Here is a 16,514-nt window from a genome sequence, read left to right as displayed (position 1 = left end):
TGTTTCTGTTTCTTTGACCAAAAGGCAGTTAACTGTTTTCAGGTTGGTTTTCAATGACGACGACGCATGCGTGAGCAACGTAGGCATGCGCATTAAATTGTCGTTGATCATTGCCCTTTATCTGATCCTTTGATTCCCAAGGGTGATTGATATAAATTTTCTCCTTACAAGCTAAATACATTGTTATGCAGACTGGTGGAGAGAATAGAGAAATTTTTTCACCTGGGTTTGTTGCTTAGATCATTATATACAAATTCCCATAACTGACATAAAAAGTAATGTATGGCAATCAGTAAGGAGAATTAACATTCATATCTTACGTATGTTGCTTTTCCTTATGCTTGCGTTGCTTGTGGAAATTCAGGAGTTTTAGACATGGTGTTGAAGGACTTTTCGGAGGAGAGAAGTGACTCTTTGGCAATTGGTTCTTTTATTCGTCTGACGAGCAACCGTAACAACAACTTGACTGCTCTGCTACTGTACAACTCAAGAACCGAACAAAAACTGAACTACAACTACTTTTTCTGGTACAATTACAGCATTCTTATACCAACTAGAGTCGACCTGTCAAGCCTACGTCAATCACTTAGATTTTCACATAGGTTTCATTAACCACACAGAATCAAAAATATAAAAACTATAAAGAACATAATACCAGAGCCAAAAGCATGATGTTTGAATACTATTACATAACAGAGTCAAAATAAAGCACTGCACAAAAAGGGGGACGGGCTGAAGGCTCCGCCTGCTACATAAGCTATCAAACGCACGTGGAAAAAGTACTGAACCAGGACAGCTGTACGATTCCCACTTGCAGCAATTTACCATTCACTACAAAGTATAAGGAGACTAAAATTAAAATTAAACCTGTGTAAAAGCCTTTGGAGAAGATACATTCTGATCGTCGCTGTCGCCGTCGCCGTCATACTGATAGCTCTTACTAATTAAAAGAATGAGGTTTTCTGACGGTAGATAAGGGCTCTACCAGATAAACTATTCGGTCCAGTTTTCTGAGTAAATTCAAGTAAAATTATGATAAATTTTACTCTGAATCGCTGAGACATAGCAAAGCGGAAATACCAGTGCCCCAATCCAGATTCTCTTTATAGGAAAATCCTAGATCAGCGTTTTCGTTACTGGCAACAATGTATGCAACCAATCTCTACAGAAACAAAAAATTAATAAGGATAATGACTATAATAAACCGTAGGCCCGTGTCAAAACCCTTTAATGTTCTTCAATGTTTACAACCCAGTGGGATGAAAAAGACCCTTATATCTCAAAAACGAACTCGGTAAACCCCATCTTTTTATTTCTGAAATGATATCAACATGTAAGAATGAAACTATCTTCAAAGTTTAAAAAATTATATGTGGCGGATTCAGAGCCACCTTAAATACTTGAAAATTTAAGGTAGCTCTGAATCCGCTCCACAGATTTTTTTTAAAACTTTGCAGAGACTTTCATCTTGGCTTGCTACTCGCTTTTGTGCAATTAAAAAAAGGGGTCAGCGAGTTCGAGAGAGAGGTCCTGGAAAAGAGGTTAGTCTGGATCGCAATTCTTTTGAATTGCACTATGGGGCGTTTTTGAAGGATTCGATACAAACATGACGTCCCCTCAAGGTATCCAAATTTACCCCAAACAAGAATTTAAATGTAAGTAATCAAATTAGGAGCCATTTATATGGAAGAGAATTGCCTCAACCAGTAGATCTAGAACAGTGTGTAGTTGCAATAACAATTAAATAGATAGTGAAAAGTGGCTCCGGAATCCCAGTGAAAGCAATCACGGCTCTTGCCTTTTGGTGTAAAGTTTCTTGTCAACCTTTCAGGACGTCACAAAAACCGAGAAAACCGAGAACCGATAGCAAGGCGAAAAATCAATCAATCACAATCTTTATCTATGTGTCTAGGTGTTCTTGCGCCTTATTGCGCTGACTAGGAACACATTCAGGCCAGAATGCAACACCTTGCTCCGTTGTTATCAAGTAGTGTGTGGGATCTTTAACGTAAAGTCTCACTGACAGAGTTTATGAACAAGGATCGTGAGACAGAGCCTTTGGTTTATCGTCCTTATGCGAGAAGACTTGAAAGTCTAACAATATTTGCGGCAGTAACTTACAAAGGGAAGCACTTTCTCATCCGTTAATTAAACCGTGATTTGCTTAAAATTCCGATCGCGTTGAAAACGATTATGTACGCTTTTGCGGTTATCTTTGCTCTCGGCTTCCCCTTTTCTGTCACTTCCAGTTTTCACTACTTATTTTTATGTATAAGTTGTCGAGTACTGAGTACGATTTTCGCTATCACATGGAAAAGAAACACATTTAAGACACTTCTCAACCATCTAGTGTCCTTTCCATAATTATTCGTTAAAAATGATAAGGCAATGGCATCACGTTTCCTTGCACAGGTCAGTTATAGCCTGTTTGCATTTCTTCGCGGAGGGTCGTTCCGTTGGATCTGCCGCCCAGCATTTTTTCATGAGCTTCTCCCAGGTATTTGGGGGGTTGATGCAGGTCTCGTTATGGGCTGGACGAAGGCCGTTGTTCACGTGATTAAAGAAATCTTCCAACGTTTTGAACCTGAAAATGACATCACCAAAGGCTTGTTGTCCATACCACATCTCCCACAGCATAATTCCCAAGCTGTAGATGTCTGCACTGAATTCGTAGATCTCTGAATTAAAAACCTCAGGTGCTATGTAAAGAGGAGTTCCTGCCAAAGTGCCGGTAATGTCAATGGCGGGTTTGGATGCACCAACGTCAGTGACCCTTACTGTGTTATCTTCAGATAGCTTGATTAAAAATGAAAGGTAGAGATCAACCGATGTGGAGAGTTTACCATGTTGAACACTTTACAAGAATTTTATCTGCTCGCGTTTTACTTTTGACCTTTCCTACGACTTTTTTTGACTGGTGTAATAACCAACCGAGAATTCTCAACACAAAACAGACCAATGTAATACAAACTGGAAATCCGGTTGCACATCATGTGACAAACATGTGAAAAACTTAATGTCACGCCAGACTGTCACTCTTATACAAAATGTAAGAACTACATGATCATTACAACTGGTACAGTCGCGATATTTCTTGAGGTCACATTTCTTTTGATATTCAAATTTGTCAACCACGGAACAAAAGAAGTCATTGTTTCAACAGCCTATTAGGTTCTGGTTGGCATATTAATAACAATGGGTGACTTCACGAGAAAAACCGCTATAGGCCACTTTCAAAAATACCATAATACTCCAAAAGTTTGCATAAGCATTGTTTCCAGTTTCACATGGGACTTAACAATGGTCGAAAAAGAAAATAAAAACAATGCTTGTGCAAGTTTTGGAGGGCAAACAAAGAGTATTATCGTATTTTTGAAAGTGGCTTATTGGTGTTGATTGACAGAGAATCTATTGTCTCACGGGTTTTCGTTACATTGTTAATGTAACCGATATTATTCAATGCGAGAAAGTAGCCTTTTTTTGCGGATTCGTCAGTTAAGTCACAAGCTTCCTTTTTTTTTTTTCCAACATCTGTTCACACCTTACCTCGCTCAACTAAAATTAGAGGTTTTTCTGGCAACAATTTTCTAGAAAGAATTAAATAACCAGTAATTTTATTTCTGTTTTCAGTACCGATGGAAGAAGATTGTGCGTTTTGTATAGAGTGTTTCCACTCACCAGATCATTAACTTTGTTTTTCCACCGAAACAAAAGAAAACGTTTGCATGATAATAGATCTCAATTCCCAGAGGATTAGTTGGGTACACCAACACGGCCGCCGTTCTACTGTTTAGGTACACCAACATGGCCTCCGTGACGTCACATGAAAACACTCTATACTGTCACCTGTATTTTGTTTTTGATCACTGTCTCTGGCCCCCCGCCCCTGAATGGTGGTCTAGCATTTAGCTTAATATTTCTCAAAGTTTATACTCTTTGTTATTGATATTCCACGAAAACGATGTACTGACTCTTGCAACTTTGAAGATTAACATGAACGCAATTTTGCATACCAAAATGTTTTCAAGCTTGAGATCTCTGTGGATAATTCCTTGTTGGTGTATGTAATCCAGTGCATCGGTTATCTGTATCAACCATTGACAAACTTCTCCAAAGACACCAGGATTACTAGCTTTCCCTGGACAGCGTTGTGGTTTCTCGTAAAGTCGACTCCTCAAGTTCTGCTCGCACTTTTCCATGACTAAAATCACCCTGGTTTTGCCGTCGTCCTTCAGTAGCGAGGTTCCATAGAACTTTACAATGAAAGGGTGTCTCAATTTTCTGATGAAAAGAAAAAAAAATAATGCGAAGGCATAGCAGGGTATACGAGACGTCAAAAAATAAGTCTCGTTGTAAATGGGTATGAAAAATAATTATAGTTAAAAACACGCGTCAGAAAGATGCAATCCCTCAAGTTATTGTTCAAATTTTCCGCTTTCCTTCAAGAAATTCACTATTCAACCTGTCAAGAAGCATAATTTTAAGAAAGGGATATAAAGTATGCCTTGATATAGATGTTGCCGGTAGAATCCTTTCTCAGGTTGAATCCGTTTTACCTAGGTTAAATTGGTGATCCTCATTTCACCTTGAATACGCACTAAGATGAATTGAAGAAACTTTTTTTGGTGCCTAAATTAATGATAGAAAAAAAAATTGGCTCAGGCTAGAATTAGTTTCGGTTATCATACATGGATATCAGTTGACTTATTATACAAAAGAAAATAATGAATAGAAATGTGTTGAATTGAGCATGTTCTTCGTTGTAGTGTAGTGGTGAACCGGACACAAGACTATAGATCTGAAGGATCCAAGTTCGCGTACCAGTAAATCTTTGTTCCCTTACTATGTTGTAATGTCGAAGTTGAAAGAATAAGTGTATGAATTCAGAAATCAATAAGATGATGCGAAACATTGAGAAGATGTGTTGAGGTGCGTAAGACAGAGCTTGAGGGAAGGTCCTTTTGGGAGGCGGGGTTGACAGCTCTTTTTAACCATGTAAAGTGCACATTAAACCTCGGTAAAATAAGCATCACCAATTTAACGATTCAACCTGAGACCGGATTTGATCGATAGATGTCTATCGCTCACCTCAGAAGTTCAACTTCTGCTATGATTTCACAGGCGTTCCTGGGATTAAGTGCCTCACTGTACACCTTCATTGCAACGGGATGGGCGTGTTGATCTTTGGTCATAGTTCCTTTGTACGCAACTCCAGACGCACCACTGCCAAGGCGATGGGATGCGTCCTCTTTCCAGTCCAACGTTTTCCTATTGACATCCTCGCCAAAGACGTCCTCAAATCCGAATACTGCAAGATTTCCTCGAAACTCAGTAGCGTTGTCCAGTAGTGGCCTGTAGATTTCAATTATCTCCTTTTTCCCTCGGTTTTCATCGTAGAGTTGTTCACATAACATTTTGTCAGCTTGGATCAGCTGTGGAATACGAGCTTTGATATCCTGAAGACAGAGTTTGGCTTCTCGCAGTTGTTCTTCGACGAATTGCCGAACAGAATTGTCCTTCAAGTTCAATTCGTCGAGATATTCCGCCGATGCCTTCGCCATGAAAGCGCACTTATCTTTTTTGAAGGTCTTTATGTTTTTATTGGCTACGATAGCCTTTTCTATTTCATCGTGAAAAAAGAAAACGGCAACAATAAACAGTTCACCAGTGAAGAACATGTGGATAATATGGACAATTTCCTTCAAACATAGTTGAGTGCCACCTACTTTCTGAGCAATAACATTCTGAAGATTCCACAACTGCTCCTCAACAAAATTGTAGTGCACCTGAAAGCGTTTTAAGAGGGAGTTTCTAGCTTTTGAGAAGACCTGATTATCCTCTTCCCATTGCTCGATGATGCCTCGCATCCGTGCTGAAAGCACTTTCCTCATTTGGTTTTCGGTCGCTTCCCAGAAACGTTCTGCTTTCGGGACGTCGTCCAGGGTCCACGAGGTAAAGCGCTTCTTCACTTCTTCTGTAGAGAGATATTTGGAGAGCTCCATTATTGCACCATCAACGCGAGTATTGAAGTCTCGTTCAAGTTCTTCCATTTCTTGGGTTTGCCATCGATCAAGACCTACCAAGCGATCGCAAATCTTTCTCATCATTTTGAAGAAGACCTCTGGTTTGTCTTTAGAGGCGTTTGACACGAACGCTTTGGCTTGCAAAATTATTCGAGAAAGAAGAACGTCTAACCACCTGCGACAAAATTTCAAGAGAAGCACCTAATTTGTAAATGAAAAGAGGGTAGTTCGACTGTTAATCAGAGAAGGCCCACACGAAAAAGCTTAAATGATTTCAGAATGGGTAGTAGCCAAAACGCGGGGCCGGGGCCGGGGCCGGGGCCGGGGTCGGGGTCGGGGTCGGGGTGCCTTTTCTTTTTCCCATTTTTTTTGGTTTCAATTTTTAATCGTTATTCTCCTGTTGGTTTTTGCGATAACCTGACTTAGTCTTTTCGAAAATCGGAGTTTGTTTTTGGAAGTGAAGATCATTTCCGGAAATGCTGAAATTGGAGTTTATGAAATATACGCCAACTGCCAAAAACACTGAAGACTCGCTGATCTCCAGACTTAAAAACAGCATTGCAATGTTTACTTCTTGAGAAAAATAAAAAAAATGTGATCGTCACGCAGTCACGCAAAGTTTAAATTTCCTCGTTGCTCGTGTTGCTGTCATGTTGTTGTCTGTCTTTACTAGAAACGGTTTGTAGTAAAGCCAGAGTCGCACGGGAACTTGCTAGTCAATTCTATTCGGACGTCACAGGATCGAATCCAATATCACTATAAAAAACAGAACAACATTGAAAACAATTTTGCGAAAACAAGCAAATGATAAATGTTGTCTGACGACTATCGTGGAACTGTGGCTATGTCCTGTTTCGTTTAATTGTATTGCGGAGGTTTTTACGAAGTAAACATTAAAATGTGCTTTTAAAATGTGGAGCTCAGCGGATCTTCAGTGTCTCAAGGAGTTAGTGTATATTCCCCACAAAAATTCCAATTTCAGTCTGAAATTCTCTTAATTTCGAAAAACAAAGATGTCTCTTCCGTAGATTCCGTATAAATGAAAGAAAGATTCCAAACATTCGAATATAACATTACAGGAGAATAACGTCAAAAATTGAAACAAAAAAAAATTGGAAAAAAAAGACACCCCGACCCCGACCCCGACCCCGGCCCCGGCCCCGCGTTTTGGCTACTACCTTCAGAATGTTGCTTTACTTTGTTATACATTTTAGACTGAATAAGTTCCGAGTTTGCGGTAACGGGTGTTACAACAGCAAACCAGGAATTTCATGGAATGACTTTTTTTTTAATTTCTTTTTATCATTTTTTTTTTACTTTAATTGGAAAACAACTGGTAGGTTTCTCGGGGAGCGGCCTTTAGATCCACGAAACCCCATGAGTCTATGATAGAATCTCAACTTTACAATGCAAAATTTGACTTAGAGACATGTAGGTTACGTACGTTCCCTACCTCCAGTGAATTTCCAGCCGACATTGAATGCCTTTTAGTACCATAGATTTAATTCCTTCCATCAAGAAAGAAAATTCGTCAGTACCAATCCCCTGGTTTTGTTGTTTGGTGGCATTTAATGTGGAAATGCAGATGATCTGTGATGCAGGATCAAGGCCGGGCCAGCATCGTTGCAGATTCCTGACTATGTGGGTCCTGACCTCTTCTGCCTCTTTGTCGGGTACCTGGTCCCACTTGTTGCAAACGAACAGAGCACACTTTGACGGCAATTGGCCCTTTCCCTCAAGATATACATTCCTAACATTTTCCAGCAATTTTTGAAGCTGCAATTTCAAATATTGTCACGTTAACACCTTTTTAGCCAGAGACACCTTTTACGATATTTTATCTCATTTTATTAACAGAAATGCCTGGCTACAGACCAGATACATGTATTTGTAAACGTTAACAGGTTCCCTACGAAGACTTTTGTCTGTCCTCAGCCCGTCAATGGTAACAGAAATATTTCCAAGTTCCTTGACGAACCCCTAGAGATTTTCGCCAGCTAAAAAAGGCATTCTACAGTATCCTTGTCGAAGAAATTCGCGGAAATCCACAACATTCTTTTAGTTCAAGTTCAGATGTTTAGGATTTTTTTGTGTAATGTTTAAAAAACGAGCAGCATTGTTTTATCGGGTTTAAAAACACAAAGGGTAGCCGAGTGTTTTAAGACCCGATAAAATACGTGCTGCGATTTTTTTGAACGGCTTCAAAAACATTCAACAAAAAGCGTGTCCATCGGGAGTCCGAACAAAGGTTCAAATTGTGAGGGGAATATATTAGCATACAAAAAAAAAACAAGTGTACCTTATAAGCAGAATGGTAATTTTAAAGCATGTTTTTTTCCTTCAGTCCTTTCTTTGTTGCAGTCCGATCGGATGGTTGAAGAAGGGGGGAGCGTTACGTGACATCCCGAAGGACGGCTATTTTGTGTAAAGACCGTTTCATTTGAGAATAAGCGATAATAGACCATTTTGCAGTTGTAGCTAAGTTACCAGGCCTAAAGAATGGAAGCGAGGCTGTCGGTGACTCTGTTTTGATACAAACCTTCGTGCTATTGTAATGTTAATATGGACTAATTAGAATTACAACAACACAATTTACATGATAAAAGCAATGTGGGCTGTATCAATACAAGGTCACCGGCAGTCTCGCAGCCGTTCATAGGCTAGGTCGCTGAGCAAACAACTGTAAAATGGCCTATTGCATTATTTGTGTATTCAGCCCCGCAATTCCCTGTGACTGACATCAAAACCGCCACCAGGCTTTTTAGAATGATCGTAGATTACCAGGTATAATTTGAAGGTTCACACACGTGACGTTTTATCTATGTTTTGATAGGCTGTTGGGTACATGAATTATTTATGAGTTTTTGAAATATCTTTAAAATATTCTTCTTATTGAATGTTGGGCTTCATGTTCTCCAGACAATGAAGAATGTTAATGTCTTTTATATTTCCTGTGGTCTGTTAACATCCTAAGATACAAACATTTTGGGGGTGGAGAGGGTGATTTTGGGCATAGTACATCGTGCCTGCTGTTATGGACAACGGTGATTCCAACAGACGATAGACGCTTTGTGTCTCTGAATGAACTTAAAGGATTTTTTTTGCGTTGAATGATGGACGTGAATTCTGATGGTATTTTTTAAATTCTTTCCTCGTGAGCGCGAGTAAACAGCAGTTACCTTATGAATTCACTGAGTACACGATAACTTCATATGGTATATTTTTGAAACAGTTTCACAGCTTTATTTAATTACTTACTCTGTCTTTCTGAACTCCTCCGGCATTGCAACTGTTAATAGTGTAAATGAAGGCAAAGGCTTGAGGCAAGTATTGAGTGACGATCTCGTTCATATTTTCAGATTCTCCAACACCAGGACTGTCAATAATAACTATTCCTCTCTAAAATATAGAATATCAAAAAAGGACAACACAAAGGTTTTGGGTTATTAATTCCGTGTAGTAGGGAGGACAAAATCATTTCGTGTTGGTTATGTTTGTCATTACTGTCAATAATGAAGAGTCTTTACCAAATAATTACCTCTAGTAGACTGTGAGGCCAAAATAATTCAATCTTTTTGTATATTGAGCCTTCCCCGGGTTCGCTCTTCAGATGAACATAAGGTGAAATCTGCTCAAGGTAGCTGTCCCCTTGTGGATTGTCTACTAAGTGGATGACTCTTGTGGGCAGACCCGTTTCTGGATCCTTGTCCTTGAAGTGGGCCACAATTTTGCGTTCTTCTCCAAACTTAAGTTCACATATGGTAGAGGTTGTACTGAGGACAGAATAAGGACAAATTTCCTCTCCCATAATAAGATTGATCAAGCTGCTTTTTCCAGAACTCGTCTCACCTATGATTGTAAATGTTCCAGTTAAATTTAAATTCGGGTTAATTTCAATTTCAACCTAGATCATTTTATTATTTCTTTTAAGTTGATGAAATTTGTGGGCAGGCAGGTTAATGTATCCTTGTCCATGAAGTGGGCGACAATTCTGCGTTCTTATCCAAAGTTAAGTTCTCATATGGTGGAGGTTGTACTAAGGACAGAATAAGGAAACATTTCCTCTCCCATAAAAAGATTGATGAAACTGCTTTTCCCAGAACTCGTCTCACCTATGAGTGTAAAAGTTACAGTTAAATTTAAATGCAGGTTAATTTTCATTTCAACTTATGTCATTTTATTTTAAACTAGGTTGAAATATCAACAAAAACCCGTCAATTATTGAGGGGGACATTGGGGTGTATTAGAAACCGCAAAACCGAAGAAGAAATCATCCAAAACCGCAAAACCGCAAAAAATTTCGGCCAAAAGCGAAAACCGCACACAAAACCGTCAGAAAACCGATACAACGGTGACAAGTGGGGCATACAGAGCAAACTACACTAACATTTTATTTAATCAAAGTATTTGTGAATGTCATGGACTTGTCTAAAGCCTTCATATCTTTTAGTATCTGCTAAAATCTTGGGCTTTATTTCTGTCGCTCTCTCGAGCCCGGACTTTATGCGGTGTCTGTGCAGTGTATGTCATTTGCAGACTGCAGACAAATAGCGCTAACCGTTTTAAAATGGGTTTAAAATGGGTTCTTAGACTTAAATACTGTTTATCAGCGCTATTTGAAATGGGATCAGCGCTATTTGTCTGCGGCCGGCAGTCTGCAAATGTCAGACACCTGACTTTGTGGGCTCATTTTCCGTAAAGCAGCTGGTAATGGAGCCAAGTTAACTTAGAAGAATTTGCACACAAGCCCTCTCTAAAATTGCAATTTTGCAATACCAAAAAGCTATAGCTCTGGAAACTTCAATCGAAAATCTCTAATTGAACATTTCTAGTTGATAACTAAGACCGGACAGTTTGGAGATTCGAATGGAATTCTTGCTGGCCTTCATCAGAATCACTAGCTTCCTCACTCATTTCATGCTCATTCAGATCTTCATGGGGTCCTTCATCTTCATCCACTCCGCACCAACTCGGGCGTCATTCAACACGCCTGATCCCCTACCGTGACATTTAGTTTGTCACGCATTCCTCTCAATAACTTTGGCGTTTCGCGGCTATAGACTGTTTTCATGTGGCGTCTCCGGGAATTGAGCTCTATCATCACTCAAACGTTTTCTTTTGTTTCGGAGGAAAAACAAGGCTACTGATCACGTGAGTGAAAACAGGCATCTTGTCCCTATGGGACCTTACATTCTATTTATCAGGCCCTAGCACAAAGTCCCATTTCAACTACCGCAATGTTGTTTTGGGGAAACTGTGGAGTAACTTTGCAGGACAAACTGCAAAAACTACAAAACAGAGCAGCCCGTGTCTTGACCTACCCTAACTATGACGCTGATGTCAACAATTTATTTGAACTCTTAAGATGGAAAACCCTAGTCTCTCAAAGGTAAATTGAAAGAGCAACAATGGTATTTAAATCCCTAAAGGGACTAGCACCTGATTATCTCTGCTCGAAATTTGTCCATCGCGATTCTGGTAATTGTTTGAGAGACTCTGTGAATAAGGTAAATGTTCCGCAACCGCGCACAAACTACTACAAAACAGCTTTAGCTATAGTGGCGCAGTTTTGTGGAACAGTTTGCCATTAGAACTAAGGAAAGCAGCGTTCCTCAATCAATTAAAACGACTGATTAAAGAGGTTATCTAAGCCATTATTCTAAACACGGCATTCATGGAAAGCAGCTTTATTGTATGATATTGAGTAAGATAGTTAATGTAGTTTACATAGTTTATCTACACTTGGTTTTAAATTTTTAATTGTACATATGGTTTTTATATGGCTGATGAATTGTACCGTGGTTAAATAAAGATTAAACACTCTATTCGAGATCAATTGCCGCTCAAATCTAAGAAACGGGAACCCAAATAGGACAAAATAGGAAAACCCAAAAAGCACATGGATAACAAAACCGAAAAACCGCTCGTATTTTCTACGAAAACCGAAAACCAAAAGCAAAAAAACCAAAAATCCGCAAACCGCAATGAACACCAAAACCGAAAAACCGAAGTCTTTTGGCACAAAAACCGAAAAACCGATCTAAAAAATAGCCAAAACCGCAAAACCGAAAATCCCAATGTCCCCCTCATTATTAGCAAGTACGTGTAATACATTGGTAAGTAGATTGGTCCTAGAGGTGAGTCTGCAGTCCGCGGTCTGCAGTTTGCAAGTGTCAGATACCGCTCTCGTTCAATGTCTGGCTCATACAACTTCTTCCAAAATGGCCGCCATTTTAGTTTTCTTTTGTTTCCATGCAAATTGGCCCTTATGACCTCGTTTAAGGTTAAATATTCTTTTGGATTTTACGTTTGAAAGAGAGGCCATACGGGCTAATTTGCATGGAAACAAAAGAATACTAAAATGGCGGCCATTTTGGAATAAGGTGTATCCACTTTTTCAAATTATTGACCATTCCCCTGCTCTGTATTTGACGTAGAAAGGAGGAGAAAGAACTGCCGTTGTAATTACACCCGTAAATGGTTAGACTTTCAAGTCTTCTTGGATAGGGACTGTAAGCCGGAGGTCCTGTCTCATAACCCTAGCTGCATACCAAATAGTATGGGACGTTAATAAAGAATCCACTTACTTCTCGAAAAGGGTAGGGGACGTTGTCCCCGGTGTTGTGGTCTGATCTAATCCGGTCGGGGGTATCTTTCATTTCCTAAATAAACTGTAAACTGCGTAACAAGCAGTCTTGCCAAAGTCCTCCACAAAAAGCATTATAAATTAGTCCTGAAAAGCCCCGAGGAGAGACACTAATAACTTTACTTCACTTCACTTTAGGTGTGTTTTGTCCACTCATTCGTGCCTTTTTGATTTCTTTTCTCCGAGATATTCCGATATCCACTTCATATGGCATTTTGGCAATTGTTCTGTGAATGGTTATGTTTTTGTTACAAGAGGTTTCTCCAAGGTGATGACACCAGTGCTTTGGTGACGAGTTCTTTTCTTTGATTAAACTGCAAAGGTTATCTTTTGTTGTTCTATTTGCCCGTGCCACCATCCTTTTTTTCACAGTGCGAACGCTGTGTTTGCGGCGAAAATTGGTGTGTCATCATGACTAGACAAGATACTTTGTTCCCGTTGGATTTTGCATAGCGACGTAAATAAACTTCGTACAACATTTGACTATTTGTCCTTTAAAGTCAAGAGTCCACATCTTGCAAACAATTTTGCTTTTGTTGAACTGGAGACTCAGATCATTTTCATTCTTCTTGAGATAAATTTAGCCATCCTTTAACTTCTTTATAAAGTTCCATCGGCGGCCATATAACTGTGTGGATGAGCTGAAACTGTTTAAGTCCCATTTTCTCATTTGCGCATGTGCGAAATTGTGGAAAGGTGAAGGAGGGTGTTTCTTATTATCAATTTGTTTATTATCCCCCCATCGGGATAACTGTGTGGATGAGCTGAAATTGTTGTAAGTCTCATTTTATCATTTACGCATATTCAAAATTGTGGGAAGGTGAAAGAGGTTGTTTCTTGTTATTATTTTCTTTCTTACCCCCCTCCCCCCCCCAAAAAAAAAAAAAAGTCCAGGCCCCACTTTTTTTTATTAGATGCCCGAAAAAAGGAAAAACCTTTTTTTAGACAGTTCGTAATAAGCTAGGTTGAAAAAATCAACTTAGGCTGATCAGAAATTAAAATTAACCTGAATTTAATACAACCTGTAACACAAACACAAAAGAAACATGGTAGATCAGTGACTGTATCCCGGTGACAGCGAAGTTGACTAAATCATGATTCATTTTTTCAGATAATTTCTACAAAATTTAAATAGATATATACCTGCCACAAGAAGAAAGTATTCCTTTCGAGTCAGTTGTAATTTTTGATTTTTGATGTTTTCTTTAACGTTTGGAACTTTCATTTGCAGTAAATTAAGGAATTTTTCATCCATCTTCATCAAGCAGCCTTCTGTATTTTTGAAGAGATCCAGTAAAATGTGCCTTTTCCTTTGATCTTCGTCTTTGGCTTCAGACAAAATAGAAAAGGCCTGAAAAAAGCAGAGAGTTTCTCCTTTATTCGCTTCCATGAAAAATAATAATAATCGGAGCTCACTATGGCAACTAAGAATGCAATACTTTCAATACTTATCATTTACACATCGAATTAAGGTGGCTGACACCAGGTTCAACACTTGAAAGAAACATTCTTATCGCAAAGATTGACACTACAATACTGTATCACTTAACAGCAATATTTAGGTAACATATCAAACACCAATTCTCGCTGAAAAAGATTTGGTCATTTTTGTGACGTAAAAGTGGCAACAGGAAAGCCCTGCAAAACTCTCCATATTTTGGCTTTAGCTGCTTATATCTCAAAAACGAACTCGGTGACCCCCATTTTTTATTTCTGAAATGTAATTAGCATGCCCGAATGAAACTATCTTTGTGCAATAAGAAATTGGAGTTCGTTTTTCAGATATGAGCAACTAAAGCCAAAATATAGGGTATTTTTTGCAAGGCTTTCCTGTTGTCATGGTAACTTGTCACGTCCAAAAAATGACTGAATCTTGTTCAGCAATAGTCCATGTTACACATAGGTTGGTACTTTAAGTGAGGTTTATTAAAGTGTATCATAATAGTGTGTAATTATATCATGGATGTATTAAAGCCTTAAATTGTTATATATAAAGGGTACCATAACATTGCTGTTAGGTGATGAAGTGTTGTAGTGTTAATCCTTCTAACTAGATGCTTCTGTGAAGCATACACTGGCTTGCCTGTGGTACGTGCTACAGAAAATCAGAAGGCACTGAATTGTGTGGTATTGAAATACAGCATTCCAGTCTCTGAAGAATAACAAATAAAAGAGAAGCGAGAAACATTGGCTTCTGGGCTGACATGTTGATAAATTTCAAGTTCCCTCACAACTTCTTTTCACCACAAGTGTGCCCTATGAGCATCCGAAAACTTTGTAATACTAAACTTCAATGAAGTCAAGCCCTGTTTCGCGGGGTTAGTGTTGGGATGGGAGACCAAAACAATAAACCCCTCATAAAAAACAGAAACATCTGACCGAAAATACTATTAACGCTAACAAATGCGAACTCAGCAAGGTACAGATTCTGTTAGCTTGCTTTATGCAAAACAAATATTGATGAAAAGGCAAATAAATATTGATACACAGTTTTCAGAAAGAGCAGAAGGAAGTTTCCCGGACGGTCGATCGAGAATAAAATATTTACGACATGAAAACAACATTAATTTTGAACCGTGAATATAGAATATAAAAAGTTACGATCAGCGACAAACATTTTGGGAGATTTTTGCTACGTTCAAGTAAATTGCAAAATCGAAAGTGACATGGCCGGAATTCAGCGGGCGCCGTGATTAAGTTACCGCGGCATGTTTACTCGCCAAACAGTGAAGCATCTGTGTCAAATGATGGCAAGATACCGGGTTTTGTAAGTTTCTTTTTCTGTCAAGTGTTATAAAGTTTGACAATGAAATGAGCGAAGTCAAAACAAAGATCACAATCGCCCAACTCTTGTTTATGCAAAGTCAAAATTTACTCTCCAAGACACGTACGACGTTATTTATCACCAGGTAATTCCATCATTTTGGAAATAGCAGCTACTTTATTATTCATCTCCGTCACAAGTTTTCACTGATTTTGGGCCTCATTTTGTTGAAACTCAAGCACGCTTCCAACAGGTCTGTGAACCCTTCCTGCTTACAGAGCAATACTAAAAAACTTCTCCCATATCACATTTGAACCTTAAGCTCGAAAATTCAATACACAACATGATATTATAATTCACAAAGGCAGAAAATACCACAGAATCCTTTTCCAGCGAAAACTTTATTGAAACAAACAACATATTTGCTCTTAGAGGCGAAAACCTCTTCCTATTTCATTGCGTGCGTGAAGACAAGAAACTCAATTGTGTCAAATTACCATGTACTTCAGGTAAATACTGCTCACTTTGATTTTGTCTCGACGGGCGATAGATTGTTGTCGAAGTCCAGTACTCGTCGCTTTTGAGATTCATGCCTAGTTTATCCAACTGACTTTCCATTATTGAGCTCCATAAGGGTATATTTTGTTTAAGGATCCACTAAAACGCCATTCGCGTTGCATGACTTTCGACGCCATTGCAGGCTAAGTTAATGATTCTACTGTGTCCACCAGAGAAATCTACGCAGTTCCACTACCCTCTCGATCCTAAGAAAATACGCGCAGAAGGCTCTATACACAAAGACACCACTTACCAGGGGAGTGACAGGCAAGACTTTTACCGACACGGAAAAAAAAAAAAACAAAAAAAAACAAAAAAAAAAAAAAAAAAAAAGGAAAGAAACAAACTAAACATAGACCTCGACTGGGTTTGCCCATAGGCAACCCAGTAATAACAAGGTCTCTTGAAAGTGTTGAAACTGGTTTGAGCCACCTTAAAGGCACACCCAAATTGCGTTACAAGGCTGAATTGAAAAAAAGAAAGAAGAATTCGAAGTTTCTTAATCACTTCCATAGACACACAT

At 38.9% G+C, this 16,514-nt stretch overlaps 1 protein-coding gene across 1 annotated transcript in view; it reads right to left on the bottom strand.

Moving 5' to 3' along the window:
- Window positions 1-411: 411 nt before the first annotated feature.
- LOC138032938 (uncharacterized) overlaps window positions 412-16,514 on the bottom strand; it is a 20,262-nt gene continuing 4,159 nt past the window's right edge. The window contains exons 2-8 of the mRNA XM_068880660.1: window positions 13,813-14,020; window positions 9,562-9,872; window positions 9,282-9,422; window positions 7,477-7,799; window positions 5,089-6,198; window positions 4,014-4,281; window positions 412-2,796 (exon numbers count right to left, since the gene is read on the bottom strand). Coding sequence (XP_068736761.1) covers window positions 2,395-2,796; window positions 4,014-4,281; window positions 5,089-6,198; window positions 7,477-7,799; window positions 9,282-9,422; window positions 9,562-9,872; window positions 13,813-14,020 — 2,763 coding nt within the window. The 3' untranslated portion in view covers window positions 412-2,394. The remainder of the gene's footprint in view (window positions 2,797-4,013; window positions 4,282-5,088; window positions 6,199-7,476; window positions 7,800-9,281; window positions 9,423-9,561; window positions 9,873-13,812; window positions 14,021-16,514) is intronic.

This window comes from Montipora capricornis, chromosome 14 (assembly GCF_036669925.1).
Source record: "Montipora capricornis isolate CH-2021 chromosome 14, ASM3666992v2, whole genome shotgun sequence".
NCBI classification, from domain to species: Eukaryota; Metazoa; Cnidaria; class Anthozoa; order Scleractinia; family Acroporidae; genus Montipora; species Montipora capricornis.
Note: the sequence above shows the minus strand (reverse complement) of the source record. Positions and strands in the feature narration are given on the sequence as shown.